This window comes from Limanda limanda, chromosome 8 (assembly GCF_963576545.1).
Source record: "Limanda limanda chromosome 8, fLimLim1.1, whole genome shotgun sequence".
NCBI lineage: Eukaryota > Metazoa > Chordata > Actinopteri > Pleuronectiformes > Pleuronectidae > Limanda > Limanda limanda.
Window position 1 is genome coordinate 28,569,475 of NC_083643.1, and position 24,804 is coordinate 28,594,278.

The following is a 24,804-nucleotide window of genomic DNA, read 5'->3' on the forward strand; positions in this document are numbered from 1 at the left end:
GTATGTGCGTGTTAAGCAAAGAGAGGGAGAATGTGAGAGAAGTAAATTAATACAAAGTACCACAATGCCAAAACCACCTGAACTGATCTACACATACAGTCAGAAAATCTGTGTCCAATTAAGACATATTATCTGATGATATATGTGTAATATTGTGAGAAGGGTCACTTGATAGGCAGCAGCAGCCAAGGGAAGCCTCTTAACAAATGCCCCCTGCCACTGTATCTGTGCATTACAATGTATAGCTGACTGTTCTGTATCTTGCACACCAGCGGATATGTCAAGGACATAATAGATATGATACTATCCAAGGTTGTGAGATATATAATTCCTCTGGTACTGATAACCAGCGCTTTTCAATTTCAGAAATTACACTTTTTGCAGCTAAATAAGGTTCTGTTAATATTTCACTCAGAAGTTGGTGGAGACCAAAGTCCGAGCTAAAAGTAGGGTAACTATTGGATGTTGTCGTTACTTAATGTCTGCTGCTATGCATCATCATATGGTGTCTAATGCCTTTCTTTGCACGTAGCTTGTATGTATTATTACAGTATTTTCCAGTTGCATAAAACTAGAACTGTTTCCTTGAATTATGGCAGGCATTTAGGTTTATTTGCTCTGTTACAAATGTTAGTGCATTTTTGGTGCTATTTTGCTATTGGCAGCGTTGCCTCTGTCTGCTGCTGCCAGGACATCTGATAAATTGGAAGTGGAGAGCATGTGTATAAAGGGATAAGGTGTGTGTATAGAGGGAGTAGGTGGGTGAGAGTGTGAGAAACAAAGAGGTGTCAAGATATTAGTGGGTAAGTGGGTGGCTTTGGCTTGATTACTCTCAGCTCTAACTCAAGTAAAAGTGAAATGTAATGCTTTTTCTTTTTTCTTTTGTATTACTGGATTACTAAAAGATAGAAAAAGCTGGGGACCGTGGAGGTGAGTTTACTCTGAAGATACCTATGAATGTGTGAATATTGTGTGCGTGTGTGTGTGTGCGTGTGTGTGTGTGTTTAAGGGGTGAATTAATGGAACAGATACAACAAGGCACTATGTTCACATTAAGGCAGTCTGTAAATGTATCTTTTCCTCTCTGTTGCAGTCCTCCTTTCCAAATAAAATAGTGTGTTTCTCCCTCTGCAAATGAGCTTTTCCAAAATGGCCTCTACAGTATGTTCAGTAAAACATAAAACCGCAGTGTGGTGTTGCAATGTGTACACAGTAAACAGACTTTTTCCAAAGGGATGACCTAAGCCAGCCCACTGAGGGTCGGGTGATGTGGCAGTAAACCTGTAGCTGCCTCTAAATGCCAGCGTAGCCAAACACATAGCAGAGCTGCTGTTGTTGATTTTGTCTGGCATCATGACCATAAAATAAGGATTTTAACACAATATTCATTGGAAAATGTATGCTTGTTAACATGTAATGTTTATGGATCTAGATAAAGTAAGATTTTTTTCTTAGTGCCCCACAATGGAATAATGACTTCTTACTATGTTGGCTGTGTTTTACAGTTTAGTTATTTGTCGAGAGGAAGAAGGACAAGAAAGAAAAGATTTACCAATTGGCTTATTGCAGATATATCCAGAAAAAATGTAGCATACATGCAGCATATGACTTAATAGAACAAATTTAAAGAGTATAATGAGAAGAACATTTTGCAGGGACAGTGTAAAATTTAATTCTTTCTGTTACTATTTGACCTCAGTTGGGTGTTATATTGTAAAAATGGTTCAGGTCAGAAGCCTAAGTTTGCTTTAGTTTAAGTAAAGTATTAATCTTTTGTTGACCGAAATTAACTAAAATTAAAAAAACACACTGAAATGAATGTAGATTAAATCCGTCCTACTTTTGCAAATGATGCTACAACTAGCACACTAGGTACAAAAGCTGTAACACATCTGAGAAGCTGCTATGACAGCATATGGACACATTCATATAAAAAGTCTGGACACATTGCCCACTCTCTCACATCCAAACTACACCAAACTGGAGTAAAACAACAGACTTACAGGTTAACAGCAGTAATGTCAGATTAAGGTTTTATCAAATACAGACATCATTATTGTTCATTACATACACACATTCTTCCTCTCAGCAAAAAACAGGTCACCATGCCCCTTTTTTCCTCCGCATCTTAGCCCCCAGTCCCCAAAGGGTTTATGTTTGATCTATTTTTAGAAAAGAACCTGGCATTTCTATATTTAGGCCTGTGTGAATAGTAGGAGTAGCTGTAAATAGCAAGCGAAAGGGGGGAGATATGTCTTTGGTAAAACATGAGGGAGGCATCGACCAGAGGCTTTAAATAGGGCTGTGACGCCTTAAACAGCTTGAGCCAGTCGCCATGGGAACAGCAGGAGGAAGCAAGCCTGGGTTTGGATGCACCCATTTATCTAGCTATCTTGACAAACATACACACACAAACACGCACGCACGCATGCACGCACGCACGCACGCATGCACACACACACACACACACACACACACACATACACACACACACACACACACACACACACACACACACACACACACACACACACACACACACACACAACCACTTTGTTCTCTGGTCCTAAAACTGTTTATATTTCATTGTGTACATAAACATTTATTAGTGTGAATGTTGGTCAGAGAAAGCGACACAGAGAGTTTAGACAAATGCAGAACATGTTACTGTACCTTCTATGGCATGGAGGTGTGTACACGTGAGATATCCCACAACCCTTTGCTCCTGATGGGAGGTGCCCACGTGAACCTGCAGGGGACCAGAGACAAACATGACTTAATGTCACTCCGCTGTGTTCAAACGAGCAACATCAAAGCCCACTCAACAAGGATGTTTGTGTATGAAGAGTGTGTGATCATGAAAGCTGAGCTGAAACTCCAAACCCTGTGGGGAACAGAGACATTTCTGCTGTTTAGGTGAATCCTGGGGTAAAGAGAATGAATGAAAAATATGTAGCTGCATTTACCTGAGCGAACAAAATGAACTGACTGTCGACTTAGCAGCTAATTATCCACATCACATGATTAAAAGAAAAGCATCTAATAATTGCAAAGATCATCATAATAGCATCCTTATATTGTAAAAAAATATTTAACATTAAATTACACCATTGGTAAGTGACACAAGGATCTTGTATGAATTGAAATTGCAATATTACTAGATAATTTTCATAATCATTATTATAATTATGATATTTTGCTCATATGAAATCATCATCTTTTAAATATTAAGCAATATTTAAGTTATGTTATGATCATTAGGGCCCGAGCACAGACATCAAAGGTGTCTGGTGAGACCCTATTGAAATTGTAAGGATTATTATTCTTTCTTATTATTATTCAGGCAAATGAATTTGCTTTTTGAGGGCTTTAACATGCTCAACTTCTTACCAAAATTTGCAGAAAGTTAGAAAGTGGTGAAAAATTACGTATTCTGAAGGAATTTTCAATGGGCGTCGCAAAATGACTCAACGGTGCCTCCCGAGACAGCCCGAGACCCCCGGAAGGTGTTCCCATTGACCGATCTTCACAAAAATCAATACACAGGTGTATCATGACCAGACAAACAAAAAAGTCTTTAGATGCAATTGGAAAAACAAAACAGGAAGCCTGCTATTTTGTATTTAGTGGCCATTTTGGCCATATTCCAAATTTTTTCTTTGATACACTTGTACCAGGGTTTTCATCAAATCAACTTCAAATTGAGATGAGTGTCATCACAACAAGATGGAGATAAAAACTGACTGACGGATTTTTTTTTAATCACACGGTGTGACCATGGCGTGGCGTCAAAGTTTGATTACACGCCATTAAAACACGATGTTCCATGGACCATGAATCCTTTGATTTCAGTCTTCCTAGATCAAAGGAAACTTTATGTCTTGCACAACTATTTATTATCTTTTTTTTAAGGCAAAACGCATGCAACACTTCAAAATGCATGTGCTCGGGCCCGCCCAGTGCTGCTTTGCAGTCCTAAAAATTTTAGAAATTGTATTTTTTTTATTATTATTACTCATAGTTCTGTGGATTAAGGGTTAAAACATCAAAGTGCATCAGATATGACTCAGATGTTTACAGGATGTGATGTCATCCTGTGGGTAAAGAAATTAAGACTTGTGACGAGTTGCAGTTGCAGTTTTTTATTTGTTCAATCTCAAAACAACAAAATAATGACAAGTGTCCCGAGGTCGAAAACACGCCGCTGGACTTTACACCAGCCGAGAAGAAGATAAAATACTTTTCTACAAGTAAGAAGCTGAAAAAGTTAAAACTGTACAACATGAAAAATATCTCTGATACAAACTCCAGGTGAAAACTGGTCAAAGTGCTCGTTATTATTATTATTCAGGCAAATGAATTGGCTTTTTGAGGGCTTTAACATGCTCAACTTTTTACCAAAATTTGCAGAAAGTTAGAAAGTGGTGAAAATTTGAATTGGCTTTTTTTATTATTATTATTGTATTCTATAGTCAAATACTTATATTTATACCTCTACTATTTATCATATCATATTATATCATACTCTTTGTATAATCTTTGTATATATAAGTCTATATACACATATTTATACATGTGTACATGTTATTATTATTATATTTACTATTATTATATATACTGTTGCTGCCATTATTACTATATACTGCTATTATATTGGTATAATTACTATCATATATAAATATATATTATGTTATATTATATACTGTACTATTTTTATATTTTATATATATATTTTGAATGAACAATAATATATAATATATATTTGTACTTATTCTGAAACAAATATGTAATGGCTTCTTTAGGAGATGAGGGTCCTGTAATGAGAAGCTCCATATATATTAATAATTTTAAGTACATTTCTTGTAATTATGAGATTTGTTTAAAAGGAAGAAATATGGCTCATTTTATTTTGAGGCTCTTGTCATAATTCTGAAAAAGAATTTCATAATCATGAGAAACAGATGATGGTGATGCAAGCATAACCTGTTTTCTTTACTGAATTCAGTATACCAATACCAATGTAAGTAAACTGTGTAACAATAGAAAAATGAGAAGAGATAAGTAAAGATCTGATACAAAAAGCATTCAAAAAGTGGATCCAAACGTATAAAGAGAGGTACGATATATGTATTGGAAAAAGCAATGGACATTTTTTTAATCTATAGATGAAAAAACAAAAGAAAAAAAATTGGATTGTGAATTCTGAGTTAAAATCAACTTCAAACAGAGTCTCTGATAGTGGATATACTATAATCATCACATATTCTGCGTCAGTATGGAAACATTTTAAGTAAAAAAATATATATATATAAATGTGTGTGTTTTGCTCTCTGCTTTCATTGTGCTTTGTCAGCTGATATAATGTTTTTATTGAACAACTACCGCATTAGAAAGACCTCCATGGTATTAAGCAGGCCTAGAAAAGTTCATGTTAACCTCCAGATGAATAGTAATCTAATATTATCAACCATTAGCATGCTTACATGTTAAACTAAGATATTGAACATGGTTTACACTTTATGAGCACTCAGCATTGCCATTGTGAGCAAATCTCTGCTTCACAGAGCTGGTAGCAAGGCTCACCATGACTTTTAAAAAAAAATGGTGTTAATAAATATTTGAAAAGAAGAATACCCTTAATGGTTACGCCCTTCCTGTATTATGAATAACATACTGTCCTCTCATGAACATAGTTCATTTTTTATCAGCAGGGAGGGAAAATGTCAGCTACTGACTACTGTAAACAAAAGAAAAAATGGAAGCACAGAGCCTCTGCACCAAAGCCAATGAAAGGTGCAAGGTTCTTCATAGATTATCTAATGTATGTAGTGAGTGGGTTAATGATTTGCCCAAAAATCAGACTGAGTCAATCAGTGTGAGCTCAACACGTGACTGAGGCTATTATTTCTTCAACAAGACATTATAGACTTGTTTCAATACTTCTTCCCGGATGCAATTTCCTCATTCGCTGAGCAGCAGAGTGAGCGATGCTGCAGCGAACTCAGCATCACTCAAGATTAAATCAGAGACCTTTAGCATCACTTTTAAGAAGGGCTTCAGCAACAGGGAAACAAGACATGGAGCGAGGCAGAGGCTGGCAACACTGAAGTGCCAGTGGGTGGCTGCAGACTGATGAGGAGGAGGCAGAATAAAGGGCTACAGAGAAGGGGGAGATGGTGATTGTGGAGTGGGAAGGTGTCTGGGTGGAGCAGATCTGTAACCAGGCAGAATACACCCTGTTTGAGGACAGCGTTCAACAGTTAATATACTGTAGCTCCATTCTCATCATAAAGAAGGGAGTTTATCAAAGCCATAGAGTCAGCAATCAATGTGCCACTTAATCTAAGTAACAAACCACAATTAGATCCATGTAGATGGCTGCCAGCTGTAACACAACAATAATTCAACATCCTGTTTATCCAATTAATGAAAGCTTTTATATTTGCTGTTCTAAAAGCTTGCTGTCTGGCAAGGTTTTTGCTCAGAATAATCCTCTGACAAACAGTTAAATGGTGCTTTACCTCTCAGTCTGTATTCTTGAATTTAAGAGAACAGCTGGCCTTTTTGTGTGGATTCTGTGCATGGGTGTTTTATGAGTCCAGAGCCAAGCAAGTTTGGTGAGGTGCCTCTACAGCAGTGATAAGGTACCTTTTTGCTGAAATCTACCACCCTGATGTCCTCCGAAAAACACAGGGGTTATATTTATTTTATTTTTGCAATCTCTTTTTATGCATATTTATATATTCAATGCACAATATTCACATTAATATTTGTTCAATAAATATATTCGTGTTTACAGAAACTGTTAAATGCACAGTATTTAACTTATCAGCTCAACAATATGTTCTGCAGTGGAGATGCTAATGCAAGCATTGTGTTTTTTACATAGAGTTTGCCTTGTTTGAAAGTAGTTCTTTGTCCTCAAATAAATATCAGTACTATATAGTATGTAGTAGTGCATCCTTTACTCCTATATATATCTGACATTAAAACCCATTTTTGTATGATTTAATTGATTTTAGCAAACAGAAACGCTTTTATGTTGAAACGTGTACTTGAAGTGTTGTTGTATTTGTGATGTAAATTCAAAAGATAGACATTAAACATATAATGTATGATAATTTCACCGTCTATTCTGCTGTGAACTGCCTGCAATGTTTATCTGTAGAATATGTCATCAACAAACATATTTGCAACACACCAATTTCAAAGTAAAAGTACTCCAGCACTCCAATAATTTGTTCTAAACAAGGCTTTTTATTGTTATCGATTCACAAGACCGGAAGATGCACTCCGGTCCTGACATTTATTTATTTGAGTACATAACCCAAGTTTTATATGAGGAAATATAGAAGATATACCAGTAGCTACGCTGCAAAACCACAGCAGAACAACAGACCTGGTGACACGCAACAGATCCGTGGCGCAACTGCAGCCAGTGTGGCCCAAGTATTAAGGGGATCGACACTGAAGGCTTTCGAGATTGCAACCGACCTATTAAATCTGCTCTGCAGTATTTAGGACCAAAGACACAAACATCCCTTTACTGTATTTTTTTGTAACTACTGTAGAGTAACATGATTTTACAGTTCCCCTATGAGAGGCTATCATCTCTATTAGTTATGATAACATAATTTGTATTCACCATCCACATATCTGGGGTTTCAGTGACTCCAGCAGCCACAACTTTACAATGTGGTACGGCAAGTCAAGCTGAGTAAATCATCAGACTCCCAGATTATTCAAACCATAATAAGTAAAAGTAGTTAAAAAAACTCCTATTAAGTTTACGTTTTTGGCAGCACGGTTGGATAAAACTGAGTCACAAACTTTTATTTATTGGTTTAAAGGATGTTTACAAAAGATGGTCATCACTTTAAAACTGCATAAATTGAGTGATTGATTGCGGCAGCATAATTGTCCATACAGCCCAGTTCACACCACACAACTTTCAAAGTCATTGGATCTCTACTCGGTTCACACGACATGACTTCCTACCGCAAATTTGGAGTCTTGCAATTGTGAGTTCCCACAACGATTGACTGGTGTTGGGGGTCACACACTTTCACAGATGAAAGTGAACTTGAGGGCTGTGAAAGGCGCCTATAAATATTATTATTATTATTATTATTATTATTATTATTATTATTATTATTATTATTATTATTATTATTATTATTATTATTATTATTATTATTATTATTATTATTATTATGAGAGGTGAAACCGGTAAGTGGACATCAGTTGTAAAGCTTTCTGCTTTTTCTGCTTGAACCTGATTTGAGCCTGATGCAGTTCATTTAAGCTTCACTGAGTTTGTGTTACTCTGTGCCAAACACGCATGGTTATTGCTTGTTTTTCTCCGATTACAGACATGTGCAGTGTAAATACGGAGGGACTTCACCGCTACACTACTCCCTTCACTTTGTCCTAATTGGCTGGAGTTAGATGGAGTTGTTGCAGACTCTGGTTGGAGTCTGCAATGCGTCAGTGAGTCTCTCCGAATACGTCTTTAAGGAGTTCACATAGTGATTGGTAACTGCTGATCAAGCATTGATCACAGGATATTGTCTGACAAACTATCTAACATATCACTTTAACAAACTTGTCATTAGGGATACGTTTACAATTTTTTTTACAGTGGATACAGAGGACTATAAGCATTACTTTTAAAATCAGTCTTAGGACAAAGATTTCGGCTGTTTCATATATTTATGATAGGGCTCCTGGTCATGTTCAGAGAGGTGCTTTGATGTGACATGCTCCACTAAACTGTGCTTGACCGGACCAAAGCAGCCGACTTCACTGAAACCCTCAGGCAGACCTTTGAAAAATACTGCAATGAGGACAGATTCAATGAGCTGTGGAATACAGTGACAGAAACATGTAATGAAAGAGACGTTCCTATCAACAAACAAACACTTGTTGAGAGAAAATATGCTTTCACAAAAAACTAAATGATCAAGTAGATGTAGAGATGCGCCTCAAAGTCCAACTGTTGCATAATTGGGGGCATACATGCTCTAAAATAATCACAACAATTACTTCTCAAAAGGGAGGTGTGGTGAAGCCATGGCTTCTGTCGTGCACACAGGTCAGTCTCTATCATCACCCATAGTGTGGAAGCTCTCCCATGTTCAGACACACTTTGCCCCTGCTGCAGCTGGACGTGCTCACCTGGGCCTGCTCCACACCGAGCTCACCTTCCCCTCACAGAGGGGTTGGTTTTATTAGTGATGATGAACGATCAAGTAAGAATTTCAAGACGGACTGACAGTTTGTCCAACAATGGCCACACACAACCTGATGAATGATGCAGAGCCAGTAAGAGCTGCACAATTTTCTAGCATGAACATGTTAAGGTTAGGGTTACGCATAAATTAGTCATGGGCAGGCTAGTGATAAGGTTTCGGTTAGGCTTCCCACAACGAAGTCCACGCAAAGTCTTATTAAGGATATCTGCGCAAACCTCTGATGGTTAACTTGAGCTTGTCAGTTCAAAATAAAAAACAAACGTTCTGTACAGAATGTACAGTAACTTCCTTTAAAAATATGAAGGCTGAAGGTAGTAAGAAGAACATTTACATAGCTGCATCCTCCAGTAAAATGTTTAGCCCTGAGCCCATAACATGCTTTTCATGTGATGCCTTCATTCAGTCAAATGAATGTGTATAATTTATGATCAATTCGTGTTTACTATAATGCAGAAAGAAATTCACACAAACATGTTTGGCCATGGTGTTAAAGCAACCAACTGAGGAGGGGACTTTCATTTAGGCAATTGGAAAACAGTTGCCAACAATGTGATGGCTGTTTTGGCTTGATATCTGTGCTGAGCTCCTAATGAAAAATCCTGACAGTCGCAATAAAGCATTCTCCTAATTAGGTTGATTTTAATACCAGAGCTCTGGCTGTAGACTGAAGCACAGTGAATACACCTTACAGCAAAGCTTTTACATTTTCCTCTGAAGATTTTAGGTTCTATTCAATTCCTTTTAATGTAATGGGTACTTTGTGAGAACGGGCTTGCGGAGCAGAGCAGACAGATTTGTTCACTTTTGTTAAATGCATTATCAGTTGCTTTTCTAATCATGTTGAATAAGACGTATGTCAATGAAAATGTGATATCTGTATTGGTTTGCTGATACCGCCTGACCAACCTTGTCCCCTTTCTTTGTTCACACATTAAAACAAATAACCCAACCACAACCTCTAAGGTTCATTAATTAATACATTCAATGTTGGCTGTTTTACTGAAGTGGGAAAAACATCAGGTGGTAGTTTTACAGTGATAAGGGAAACGATTCCACCTGTCCAGGTAATATTCCAGCTAATCAAGCCAAATCAAACCTCATCAAATGAATTCACATTGTAATATGCATTGAAAACTTTGTTTTTGTATGGATTATAAACAGATACAAATGTTTTAACCTGTTAAGAGAGCCAGAGAACGTATTTTACTATTCTTATCCACAGTGATAAACTATTCCCTCAAGGACTAATATATGAACTGTTATTAAATCCATAAATGTAACAAATATGCCCACTCAGCCTGCTTTGACCACTCTGTGTTAACAAACTATAATATATATGCAGTGTTGGGAAGGATACTTTCAAAACGTATTCCGTTACAGAATACAGAATACATGCACAAAAATGTAATCTGTAACGTATTCCATTACATTAACTAATCTGAGTAACGTATTCTGAATACTTGGAATACTTCCGGTTTGTATTGCATTTTTTAAGTGTATGATTGCGGCGTTGTTATAGTCAGGGGAGCAGCAGCAGTTAAACTCTCTCTCCACCGATGCTGCGGGCCCGCTGGATGTCCGGCTCCCCTCCTCCCCCACCTCTGTGCGGGTCCCACCGGAGGCTGAACCCCCCCCTGCGCCAAGGCTGCCTCGCGCCGTGCAGCGATCGTTTCGGCGTCGGGTCTATTTTTTGCGCTTGACGCGAGCATATCGCTCCAGGAAACACACTGAAAAATGATTTTAAACGATATTGATGACATATTTTATATGATATAAATGATAAAGCATGCATCCCATAGTTTGTATTCCCCTTCTGTTGTCCTGGAGTTTTAAATTTACCAATTTGACCGATCACATTATTAAATGCCCCCCTCCATACAGACACACAAGCAGTCATAAAGATAAAAAGAGAGGGGGGGGGGCGGATAATACGTAATTTACCCTCGACACCCGACATTGAACGGAGCAAACAGCGGAGAAGTTATTGAAGATGGATGACATTAAATTGGGACGCTGTTGCAGTTAATGTTGGAGCAACAAGTGACCATATGCTTTTATACTACTGGGTCAACGGGTGATATCATTTTAGCGTCGCTTCAGCGTCCGGTGTGAACCCGGCGTGCCTCGCTGGTCTCCTGCAGAGCCATGTCAGCGGAGCTCTGGGAGCGCAGGTCGGTCTTCTCTCACCAGGTGCTGGAAGGGCAGCTTGCGGATCAGCAGCTCCGTAGATTTCTGGTAGCGACGGAACTCTCTCAGAGCCTCGGTCCCGGGCCTGTAACGGTCCCGAGCCGGTAGCGGTGAGGCTTCTTCACGCCGCCGGGGGCCGGGGCCAGGGGACGGCAGCCCTGGTCTCCAGCTGCTTCCTGGGGGCTTTGCCTCCGGTGGATTTACGAGACAGTGATTAAACTCGTGAAACAGAGAAGTACCGTCATGTAATCCAATGATTTCAACAATGTAACTGTATTCTGAATACCATCTATTTAATTTGTAACTGTAACGGAATACAGTTACTCATAATTTGTATTCTAAATACGTAACGCCGTTACATGTATTCCGTTACTCCCCAACACTGTATATATGTAATATGAGAGCCTGTATTTGTTTCTGTTGCATGCCTTTTATGTGCTCGTTGGTTTTTATGTCTCAGTTTGAGTAAATCTTACCACAGGGGCCATTAAAATTTCATCTAATCAGCTCAGCGTTTTTTTGCTGTCCCATCCCCCTGACTCTGTCCTCATTGCCTCTCTTTATGTTGCTCCCTCCCTCTCCGTCTTCCTTCCCTTCTGCTCTTCTCTCCATCTGCATGCCATGCTCTGTATTAATATTTCAGGAGCTTATATATGCTTCAATAGGTGTGTGTGCACCATGAAACTGACTAGAACCCTGAGGGGAATCGAATGTGTCATGCATACAGGAAAGACTGGACTTCAATTGTGTTTACTTTGTCTGTGGTTTTTGCAGGAGATGGAGTTCAGAAAGCTAAGTATGTTGGAATTCTGTGTAATGACTAAGGAAAACCTGGACTGGAAGAAATTTGTGCTGAAATGAGCAGACAGTGTCTTTACCCCTTCAGTTCCGTACAGCCTAAGTAAAAAAATAACATGATGTTAAAAGGAAATGCATTTCTTTAAACACAGTAAATGACTTGGAATACCCAATATGAGATGCTACAACGTCCCAAGACTTATCCCTCTCTATACAGGCCATTGAGTCAGAACTGACTGGAACTGAAATGAGCTGTGAGTGGGGATTTCAATCTAAAAGCCAAGCAAAACAATCTGACTTATAAAATCCTGATAATGAAGCCTTCAAGGGTGCTGAAACTAATTACCTTAACTTTGCAGGCTGACTCGAGCTACCACTCTGAATTAATCACATGAGTTTGATGGCTTCACTTGAAAACCAAGCAGCCATTTTATTTTGATTACAGACAGGCGAGAGAAAACAGCAGGGCGGCTTTCTACCACTACATGCCTTGACATGTGGATTTGTTTTTTGGTCTTTAAAGATGAGCAAAACAAGTCTTTTCTCATTCAACATGGTAGTAGTATTATCCTTAATGGATGCAGTGTGGTGTTTCCCTGCTGTAAATCTTGTGGAACTAAAGATGCTGCCTGTAGTTTTTTCACACAGTTTCCTCATATCCATTTCAATACAAGTTCTCTTCATTACACACTGTATCACAAAACTCTTCTCAAGGGATTTGGGCTGGTTTAAATTAATTAAGTGATGTCCAGTCTCAAGTGAGCTGAGGAAATGTTAATTAATTTGCATAAAACAAATCACATCTAGTCTGAGTTCAGTTAAAGACCAAGTCAAGTCTTAAATCATTAAAGAAAGAAATACTATATACTAAGTTTGACTATTGCTACATAGACAACTTTAGCATACTTTAACTTTAGCATTACTGGACAGACTGCAAAAGTAGATGGGACCTTCTGGCAATGTGCTTAATGCTTCAACATACATTTACAAGACAGGAGCTACTTTGTGTCAGTTTGTAAATTTGAGTTTGAGCAAAATAAAAAAGATAAGTGGTGTTCCTCGAGGGTCCATTCTTGGGCCTCTTTGATTCAGCATCTCCACGCACCCTCAAATTATGGAATATTATAAATAAAATATCTTTTAAATCTTTTATATCAATTAAAATTATGCAGGAGATATACCTCTCGCTACACTGCATCAGAGTAGAACAGATATAGAACTTAACCTTGTAACTCCATCCCCCGAAACTAAAATAACACATCTAACTATGAGCACTAATTTCCATTCTGCGATTACTAAAAAGATGAACTACTTGTGGTGAATACACAAGAATAGCTTGTTTGTCAGACAAAAAGCATGCTGCTAGTGTTTGATTGTAGAGTTTTTTTTAAACTTTGAAGATGAAAGCAATGTTTGTCAATAAACTGAATTGACCCAGTAATGAACAAAGGTCCTTTCGGTCATTAATGACCAGGGGTAGATTTGGGGAGATTCTACCATTGATTCCTTTTTTATCCATCCTAGATTTGAGTGTGTCCCTGTTTTAAGGTCTAATCTGTAATGCATTTTAGCTTTGTATTTACAAACAACATACAAACACACTTTAACCATGCACTTAGCAGTTTAAAATAATTATAAGAGGGGATAAATGTTGAGACCGAAAAGCTTTAATTACGGAGCCAGCGCTGGCTCTCTTTAGGGAAACATTTTTTAATTCATATTCTATCTCTTCCTCACCCACCTATCTTTCTCTTCCTCTGGTGCATCAGTTCTCAAGTTCAGATTTATGTTGCTGACCTGCTACCTCTGCAGGTAAATGCATCCATGGGGAAAATAGTTAATATTTGTGTGCATTGAATTGATAATTGATAGATAATGGAATCATGGAATATATATAAGAAGAGCAGAACTAAACATGGAAATGGTTGAAATACATCTGTGTGGACACAACAGCAGGACTCATATGGAGATGGAACAGCACAAAGTAGTGCTCATATTCAGGCTCAACAGTCCCCTTATGAAACCACAATGAATTTAACTTGATCCAGATTTATTTCTTGTTCATTCATCCAGTATTTTTAGTGTAATATTTCTCACAAACAAATGGACAGGGGTGAAAATATAAAAATTAAATCTGTCTGACTTAGGTCATAAATCATGTGTTTGATATGTTAACCTAAATTAACGCACACTAAAACGAAGTAATAAAGAAACTATAAATGACCACATCATAAAAAGCTGTTTTATTAAACATTGCATAATCAACTGCTACACTTCTGGAAATGTTGCATGTTAGATGATGTATCTCTACTTATTATTAATTTTAAATGGGCCAATAACAAGCAAAGTCCTGTGGCAGTGGCATGTTCAGGATTAGGGTGTATTTAAAATAGGCAAAACAACATTGAACAGACAAGAATTACTTTAACAATTACGTTGATTGAGCATCCTAGTTTGTGTTTAATGTGACTGAAGCACCCAGTAGCATGAACATCAGGTCAATCAAATGAAATGCCTCTAATGAGATGCCTCCCAGATGGCAGGGAAGCGAGGCGGAGTATTAGGTCATAATGAGTGAGAATGGCTTAAGGTTCATGGAGGAGGAAGCGAGGGACCACAACAAGATGCAGCAATGGAGAGCTGACAAGATGTCTGGAGGTCAGTTAGGGGCGGGTAATGAACACTGATCAAAGCCTGCAGCTGGCTGAGAAACAGGCAGGTTACAGCAAAAAGGCAAAGACTCAACATTGATGAGGAAAATAACATGCTGTCAGGGAAGTCAGAGCATAGTAAGAAATAAATATGTGGCTCTAAAAGTTAATCCATATTGATGTTCAGAGTAAAGAGGCATCCCCATTGTCCATATGAACTCTGCTAAAAAACATGACCGATGAGGACATCTCTCTGCTCTGTTATTCTTTGGTGGCATAGGGCAATATTATGAACTATTGCCAATCTTAACTTACTAACCCTAAACAAATACAATCGCATACTTAAATGACCATGACAACAGCAACATATGGCATCTAATCAGAACGTTAACCAACCAATCAGCCCAAAATCTGATGTAAAACACGAGGCTTTTTAAGTAAATGATATATAATATTATCTGGGTAAAAGGGGCAGCAATGTCCAACAAAAATGATCTTTCCCCAACTGGCCAGCATGGCCAGTATGTCAGTGTTTTTACAGGCCACTTGTGTATATTCGCTGGACAGGCAGCCAAAAAAATGATTATTTTCTCCATAATTTTAAACTATAGAGCCCCTTTATTGCAACACTTAAAGCTGGAGTCGGTAAGAAGAAAAGAGAGAGACAAACAGACAGTGAGTACAGCTTCCAGCCCCCCGGCCCTACCCCTCTCAGCAGATCAGGCTGTGGTGCATGCGCAGGATAGTAACCATGCCAACAGAAGAGGCCAGTGAGCAGTGACATTTAGTTAGACACTCCCCCCGGCTCTGATTGGACGTTTAAGAAACAGGTCATTGGATTATTCAAAATTGCATTACAAGCTGTATGTGGCGCCAAGTTATCTACCACATGTATTACTGTCCGATCATGGACAGCTTAGTTTGGTAAATGATCCCTACAGCATCATTCCCTTCCACTAGAAAACATTGGGTTAATATTTCCATAATCATCATCATCATCATCATCATCATCATCATCATCATCATCATCATCATCATCATCATCATCATCATCATCATCATCATCATCATCATCATCATCATCATCATCATCATCATCATCATCATCATCATCATCATCATCATTTGTATTGCTGTTGTTGATGTCGCTGTCCATAAATTTAGCAAAGATGGGAGCAACACATCTGAAGCATTTCAAGCAGCTAACATCATTCACAGTCCTTGAAGTGACATGACTTGTTTACTTTGCTGTCTGTGTTCCTTGAATAAAGTGAAACACTGTGAAACATCAACATTCATTATTTTGTCTCTATTGAGAGATTTGTGCCAGAAACAAAGTCCTGCTTTATCAGAACCTACTGAACTTGACTTAAGACAGTCAGCTATATTAATAGATGATGTTAGCTTTAAGCTTTCAATACAGTCAGTGAGCAGTGAGCAGCTGAAATAGAAAAAGTCTGTGCCAGGCACAAACACACTACAGTACATGTGATTATCAAGAGGTGGCCTGTCTATTGGGATGACCTTAGAAAGAAATAGTGACATACTATTAATATTGCAAGCTAAACTGTAACGTACATAATGACAAGTACATAATAGGGGTTATCTTTTGGGTCTTACACCATTGTGAGAAGATTGACTGTGGGTGAATTTAAATCACATTGAGATACTACATAAATGAAAAAGAGGAATCCACGGGCCAGTGACTGTTAAATCAATCTGTAATGCATAAACTTTTACTGGCCCTGCAGGGCCGTTGGTTTTGTTGGGCTAGGATGCAGATTTTATGTCAGATTGTATTGTGCAACTATTCATTTTGTGGCTTTAAACATAATGTGACAACTTCATACAAGACATTGCAACATTGACGTGAAAATACTGCATTAGTGAAACAGTAAAGTTCAGTTAAGAGACTGAAAGAACACAAACAGACAACTGACATATTAACCATGTCCATGACAGCAACCTCAATGCTCAATCGCTGGGCCACACTGGCAAGGCGGAATGGTTTAAAATAAAATGCCTTTCGCTAGTATTTCTCTAACTATGATAAACCAAAACTGTTATTTTTCAGATTTCTTCATATATACACTGCTATATATATATATATATACATATATATACACTGCTATATAGTGGTAGGCCACTATATAGTGGAGAACGCAACAAGCACCAATTTATTTTCAATGAAAATCCAGAGCAACAACAACATTTAAACAAACATACACCAAAGGTGGTGCATGTGTCACTCATGTTGGACTCTGAATGAGTCTAGCTGTAGCCTCCAATACATAACTTCTTCCTAGCAGTCAGGAGAGTATTTTTATTACATTGTTAATCAAAATTATTCCTCCCCTCTCCCAAGATGGTTTCTTTCTCTGTCAGTGGCAAGCATAGGCAGCTTGCATTAACCCATGTATGTGCCAGCTGGCTGAGAGCCGGCTTGTCAGTGGTACCTGGAGTGAACTCAAATACAAGGAGTTGATGAAAGTTGAATGTGAGGTCTGCTTGTAAACTGCAGCAACAGTCAGCAAGCAGCAGGGCTAACAGGATGAGACTGTGAGCATGCAGCCTGTGATAGCAGTGTGTATTAACTAGGTCTGGTATATATAAGGGCATGTACACACAGGCGCTCACACATACAGGTACCCATCGTCAGCATCAGGTCACATTGAGCAGATTCATTCCAATCACAAGTGGATCAGCTCCAGACTCACATCCTCACTGTCTAAGTATGTGGCTGATAAATGAAATCACAAGCTGTTGACACTCATCACAGAACCTCACCACTGCTTGCTTCGTCTCGGATTCGTCTGGAACAACTATCAGGCATCCATCAATCATTATGTGTGTATTTGTTTCACTTTTTCAGTGTCTCCAAATGTCATGTCCAAATAAATATAAAACACCATGCAGACTTTTTATTGTTGTTCTGCCCTGCGTAAAAATGTAAGATTTATAATCAACTGGAAAAAGAAAGAATCAATAAAGGCTTTAGGCTTATTTAAAGAATCGATCACCATTTACTTCCTTCGTATTGGATTTGCCTGTAGTGCTGTTTACCCCTGAAACTCAAAAAATGTGTTTCGTGGACTCACTCACACTTCACCCACCCCTCCATCGACATAGTGGTGAGTAGATAATGACTGAATTTTCATTTTGGGGTGAACTACCCCTTTAAAGAAAATATTGAAAAATTCAAAATAAAACATTCGATGCTTGGCAGATTTGAAAACACATGACAATATATTTCTACCTTTTCCACACAGCACTGATGGAATAGCGGTCTGAAATAACCGGTGTTCGTGCACTCATCACAATATAGGTGAAGTGATGTGGGTGTAAGTAAGTGTATTTGCCAAGTACTGTCTGCAATCTGTGGATTCTTCAGTCCAACAGCATTGTAGTAGAGGTGGATAAAGCAGACAGAAACTGATGTATGATCGCTTTTACAGGGGTGAGCGATCAGATCTGAGAATAAGAACGTGGATGAAATCTTTTCCTAAAGGATACTTTACCATACGACAAAGCTCTGCGGTGACAATACAGACAGGTGGCAGGCAGGTCATTTAAAATATGACACTCTTTCTCGCTTTCACACTGTCTTTTACACTCACACCCTCTTTTACACATGTAAAATAAGTTAAAATAGAGTAAAAATAGATTTAATGGACAGATTAAATTAGCACTTTGACAAAATCATGTAGATAGCATCAGAGATGACAGGATTGGCTGGATTCGTTGAAACAGCACCAAGCAGCATTTGCGGCATAGACACATACGGTAGTATTCAATGGTAAATATTACACAGCCCTGAGAGGCTGAAGAGAAACTGTTTCCCCCCCAAAAGAAATTCCAGTGACCTGACAAACCCTAAGAGACAAGGGACAAGTGCTTACCCAGTCTAGATAGCTTTAAAATAATTCATGTTTTCTTCTAGGTGATTTTTTATTTCTCCAAGTACTCTTGTGTTATGGAATATTACTACTACTGCATTCAATATAAGGCAGGAGCACAATGTATCTGGTTGGCTAGTTTTACTAAATCTTAAGTGTTGAATGCAAATGCCTTGCAAAGTTCTGTTGTTAGTGTAAATTTGACAGGCTTTACAGGACAGAACTAGGGTAAGTAAAAGTAAAGTTAAACCTCTGACCTTGGCAAACAGGGCCCCCTTGGCTGCCAGTGCATCCTCTCCTCTCCCATTAGGGTAGCACTCGTATCGCGCATCCAGAATAGGGTAGCGGCTGGCCAGCATCAGCCCACTGTTCAGGAATTTGAACCTGGAGCAGCAGCCTTTCCAGCCGTATCGCCCAACATCACTCAGCACATAGGGAAAGTAGCGATGCAATTGCCTCCGCAGTCTAGTCGTTGATCCATGGTCAAACACTTCCTGTAGAGCCAGGAAATCCAAGTTGGCAGGGAAAAAGGCAGAGATGTCATGGTCGAACGTCTCATCCCCATGGCGGCGTTTTCTTCCTGTGCGCTTAAAGACTGACGTACGTGGAACATGAGAGAGAGTATTGTTGGAGGTTATCCCTACTCCACAGTCACCTCCATGGTAACGAGCAAGGGACTCCCTGGAGGCAGTCATGCTGCTTGTGTCTCCTCCTCCCTGATCCTCAGGTCGATGGTTCCCTGTCTCAGCCTCTTCCTCCTCAGGGTCAGGCTCTGGTGCGCTGATGCTGATTTGAACACCTGAGGTGTGAAGTGGGCAGTCTGTGGAGGATTTTGGCTGCGTCCCTTCACCATGTAAGGGACAATCATCCTGGCCAGGGACATTCTGATGCCCTGTTGAATGCATGGGGCAGTCTGAAGCCCCTCCTGAGGTGTGAACGGGACAGTCAGAGTTGTTGTTAGCCCCTGCAGAGTGGAGTTGGCAGTCTGCCGTCGTGTCTAATTCATCTGTGTGAAGCGGGCATCCAGAGGAGCCCTGATCTCCAGCAGTAGGGTGAACAGGGCAGTCGGCAGCACCTGAGGGGTGAATTGGGCACTCGGTGAAGGGTTCAGTTTCAGTGTCGGCTGGACCATTTGTGATGTGTGTTTGCTCTGGACGTTGGTCCAGAGAGGAGGTTCGACGGAAACCTGTTGCAAGGCTGCTAAAGGATACCGCACTAATGAAAAGACAGGAAGAGGGAAGCAAAGAAAGATTTATTGAAAATACTTTAGTTATGTTGATATTTCTGATGGAAATAAATGGTTCTGCAGTTGTTAGGACACAAGCAGGAGGAGCCCGGCAGGAAGTTCTCTTCACCTGATGGAAGTGTTGGTAGGCGAGTCGACGTAGATTTTTATTTGAGGCCGACTGGCACCATTGCGGATCCTCTTCCCCACCTCACGGGCTCTCCTGTGGGTGTCTGACAGGTTGTTGAATCTGGCCAGGGAGTCGGGCAGCAGGCATACATTGGCACTACAGAAACAGAAGCTTCTGCCCTGTGGCCTCCATTCGGCATTACCTATGCCCCCTGCTTGGCCCTGCTCGGCCTGGTGTTTGTCTGGTCTGCACATGATAAGAAAGAAATATTACTATTATTAAGTCAGACTGGCAAAAACACCCCTAAACATAATGTATCAAAGGTTTGGTCTGACCGTTTAGAAAATATGCGTATTAAATTCTGCTAAACCTAGCTAAGCATAAAGACTGGATGTTGTGGTCGTTGATTATCATGTTCATGTTAAGTTGGAGACAATTTTTAAGTCTTCTTTGCTATATTGATGCTAAGTTAAATCAATGTTGCTGCTGCTACGTTAGTTGCGCATCTTAGCACCTAGGTGGTGGTCACTACTGCCACATGTCGTATATATTAGGAAGTCACAGGTTAAACAGCTGCCGAGCATCACAATCAGGGGAAGCCACACAGTTTCAAGTGTGTGTGAACATCTGTGTTTTTTGTCTGGCTATTTAGGTAAAAGTTCATAGGCTCATTTTAAAATTATCATTGCGGTGCATCTGGCCTTTTGTGAGTTTTTTCAAATAAAGTATTGAAATGCAGACCACCATGCATTGGAAATTAATTCACATTCCCTCAAGTAGCTTTTAAGTTTTTGGACTGTCAATAATTTAAATAAATTAAAAGAGTGTTAAAAATATGCTATAGGGAGAAAGTGGCATCATCATCATCACTGTTACTCAAGAATTCATAATAATAATGATAATAACACATTGTATTAAATGGTACTTTTACTAGAAAATAAATATTATATAATATAATATATCAAATCATTAATTGTAGCTAATAGAAAAAAAGATGGATTGAAAAAGATTTAGAGTGAGTATGTTAGTTTAAACAGATGGGTTTCAAGAGCAGTTTCATATTTTGTTCTGGAGTCCAGTGTGCGGATGTGGTGGGGAAGGGAGTTCCAGTGTTTGGGTGCAGCATGAGAGAAGGCCCTGGCGCAGACTATTGTCTAAGATGAATCTTTAAGTGTAATTATGGTTTATTAGGCTACTCTTGATCAGAGTGGTTGCTCTGTGAGAAAAAATGGTGTACATTTTAGTAAACCTGATATCACCTGTAGCTCACCTGTAGAGTTCCTGTAGCTCTGCTGCTAATGTTACATTTTCAGTGTACTAACTGCCAGACAGACAGATGAACCTATATGTCACTCAAAGACTGGCAGATGTAGAAGTGGAGAAGCACCATCAACCCTCTGTGGATACACAGGTTGTGGTTATGCAAGGAAATGGGTCCAATATTTATGCAGTATAGGCCTCAAGTGGGATACTGTCTATGCTAACTGAAAAAAAAAGTACCTTTAGTAAAAAAAAATAAAACATTATCATGTTTTTCTAATAAAACCGTATTTATAAATCCTTTAGCTTTTTGCTCCTGCACTCTGCCGGGCCACATGTTATTTTGTTAAAACTGGTGGTACCCCTTAAATTCAACAAACCACTAGTACATTGAAGTGGGAGAGCAGTATAATTACTGAAAAAAACAAAGGGAACATCTATCACACTGTGTGAGCCTGCTGAGTAGCTAGAGGAGAGTGGTGCTCTTCCACAGCAAACAGAGCCAAACACTTTTCATAGTTTGTGGTTATGGTGAGAAGCCCAGACACCCACTGAGAACTGATTGAGCCTGACAACTGGAGGCCAGACCAATGAGCACACTTCTTGAAATCCTCAGGCAATCTGAACCACCGGCTTTCTTGATATCAAATGAAGCATGACTCAACTGCATGGTTTGTACCACTGATCTCAAATTTTTTCTACAAAAATCTATTTTAATGCATAGTTTTGAAGACACATGGCAATGTCACAGGCTGTTTCCAGAAAAGGTAGTGAGTGAGTGTGTTTATCCAATCAGGTGTAAGATGAGTTCATAATGATGACTAAGTGAAAGATTAATCTGTCAATAGTCTGTTACAGCCCACCTAAAATAGTAAATCTATACAAAATGTTGTTATTGGAGTATTCTCTTACCAGCAGTTTCCTTATAATGATATCCTCAGGGCTCAACATAATATAGTAATTTCAAGGACAACCATAGATGTTCGTAATGGCCATCAATGTATCTCTGTCAATCAGGTTATTAAATTGTATCAGAGCCATTGGTCTGTTGTTACTGCAAAAATTTAAGAGAACTTTTAGCTCTGTGCTCATCAGCTCTAGGCTTGGATGTTTTTTACTGAAATGTTCGTCTGATATAGTTGATGGTCTAGAACCTTAAGAGTTCTGTGACACACTCCAGACTGATATTTCATGGTCACTCAAACCTTAGTCAACACCATTAAGGTATCTGGAGAGTGGCACAATGTTATATTCCTACAATGTATTGTAGTTAATTTTCTACTGCTCCTTCCAATCTGATATCCACTCAAAATAAAGCACTGACTAAAATGTTTTGAGTGTTTCGGCACCTTATTTTGGTTAGGGAAAGATCGTGGTGCTGGTTGAATGATACAAAATGTAATGGTAACTTTATCCACAACAAACGCACTCTTTCTATTACCTTAACCAAAATGTCTCTGATGCCTACATTTACCCACATCATACCCCATAGTAAATCATCACTCAACATGGTATTTTTCACATAAAAATATATTTGGTAAAACAAATTAATACTATAAACTATTGAAACAAATCACTTCTGGTGAGTTGAGTATTTTCAAATGGAGCATGTCACAGTTTCACAGTATGTGACATTTGGTCTAAATTTGGAGACACTAACAATACCACAGTTCTGATGTAGACGTTACCAATCATCTAATTTATTATGTAACTTGACAACAAGAATCAGTCGCAGTAGAAACATCTGTGCCACCAATATTAACACTAACCTGCGGTAGGTGTACAAGTAGGGTTGGCGGACGGCCTGCAGAGGAGCCCAGATGATGAAGCCCAGAAGGGCAAAAGGCAGGGAGGTGAGGAGGAGGAGCAAGTAAAGGGGTGCAGAGATGAGGACGCACAGGGTGAGGAAGGAGCAGGGGTCCTGGGAGCGCTGGCGCTTCTCCAACGAGGTGGCTACACATGAGGCCAGGAGCCGGTCAAGGAGCCAGTAGCAGGGGAACACCAAGCTCCACGATAAGCCATCCAGGAAGTGCAGACAGGCACTGGTGTAAGGGGTGGTGTGGAGGACCATCTCTTTCAATCTTTCTTTCTCTCTTTCTTCCTCTCTGTCACTTTCTCCTCACCTCACACACTCTGTCCACACCCACATAAAATGTTTAAACAAGTACAACTCTGTTCCAGGGAGAAACAGAAATAATAATAAAAAAATAATAAACCAGACTCAAATTTAGACCCTCCCCCCTCCTTGGAGAAAGCAACACTACATGTTTTATGTGGTTTTATCTTCACAGGAAAACGTGTCTAAATCTCACTAACTCCCTTAGCAATTACACCCTCTACAGGAGGGGTCAAGGAACACAGACTGGAGGAATGGGGTTGCCATGATGAGAGCTTTTCCCTTGACGATGGATCTATGATTGCCAGGACTCGAACAACCTCTGGAAGGGGTTACTCTCAAACCTCACCAGAACTAGAAGATCTGGAGAAAGTGAAGAGATTGATGGAAGAATAGAGGAAGGAGATATGGAGGGGAGAGAGGGAGGGAAGGGGAGAGAGGAAGGAAAAAGATTCAGATTAAGGATTCACTAGCTCTGATGTAGACATACTGGGTACAGAATTAATCTTTAAATAAAATACAAATATGTCAAATAAAATGATAGGGGTTGCCCCCTGAATACGATCATTGTCTTTATTTGTCATTTTTACTTATTTTAGAACACATCCAATTTTTCAAAAGTGACATTTCCTATCAAATCTTTGATGGATTAAATTACATTTTAACCAGTTGATGAGAGACAAATTATATTAAAATGGATCTCATTTTAATGTAATTGCTTAGTATCTCCTGCATTTGTATTTTCTGGTCTTAATGGCCTCTCAAAGTGCTTTAATTTACAGTTAACACATATTCTTACACACATTCATTTAGCAGTTATGTTTGGTATTATGGATGGAAGCAGAATTATATGTAGGTATGTATATTTATTTATGTGTATTTTTTACATACATTATGTTAAAAAACGTAAAGTGAAGTTTTCAATTTTCTTTTGAAGCATGAATATAACTATTTACATTATTAAACACATATTGTAGTAAGTCTTTAGTGGATCTCAACCTAGGCTGTGCAGCAAGCAACATCAGCCCTGAGACACCAAGACATTGTGGGGACTATCCAGCGTGGAAGAGGAGGCTTTGGCCTGGCAGCAAGCAAACCATACGTTCCATAAGGCAACAACATCTGAACTCAGGAAGCTGGTGGTTGAGGAGGTGCGCAGACAGGAGGAGACTGCAAGAAGTTCAAAGGCTGTCTCTCTTGCTAAACAAGGGCAATGGACGCGGTGGGAAGGCCTGGAGAGGAGAAAGATCAACTGGAGTGAGCTTTGGCAAATGGAGGCAAGCAACA

General features: G+C 39.2%; 1 protein-coding gene across 1 annotated transcript in view; it reads right to left on the reverse strand.

Annotated features, from left to right (window-relative positions):
* The window catches only part of smpd3 (sphingomyelin phosphodiesterase 3), a 30,063-nt gene extending 6,591 nt beyond the window's left edge, over nucleotides 1-23,472 (reverse strand). Inside the window, exons 1-4 of the mRNA XM_061077098.1 lie at nucleotides 23,171-23,472; nucleotides 20,142-20,387; nucleotides 19,044-20,001; nucleotides 2,674-2,749 (exon numbers count right to left, since the gene is read on the reverse strand). Of these exons, the coding sequence (XP_060933081.1) occupies nucleotides 2,674-2,749; nucleotides 19,044-20,001; nucleotides 20,142-20,387; nucleotides 23,171-23,472 (1,582 nt within the window). The remainder of the gene's footprint in view (nucleotides 1-2,673; nucleotides 2,750-19,043; nucleotides 20,002-20,141; nucleotides 20,388-23,170) is intronic.
* Between the last annotated feature and the right edge of the window lie 1,332 nt (nucleotides 23,473-24,804).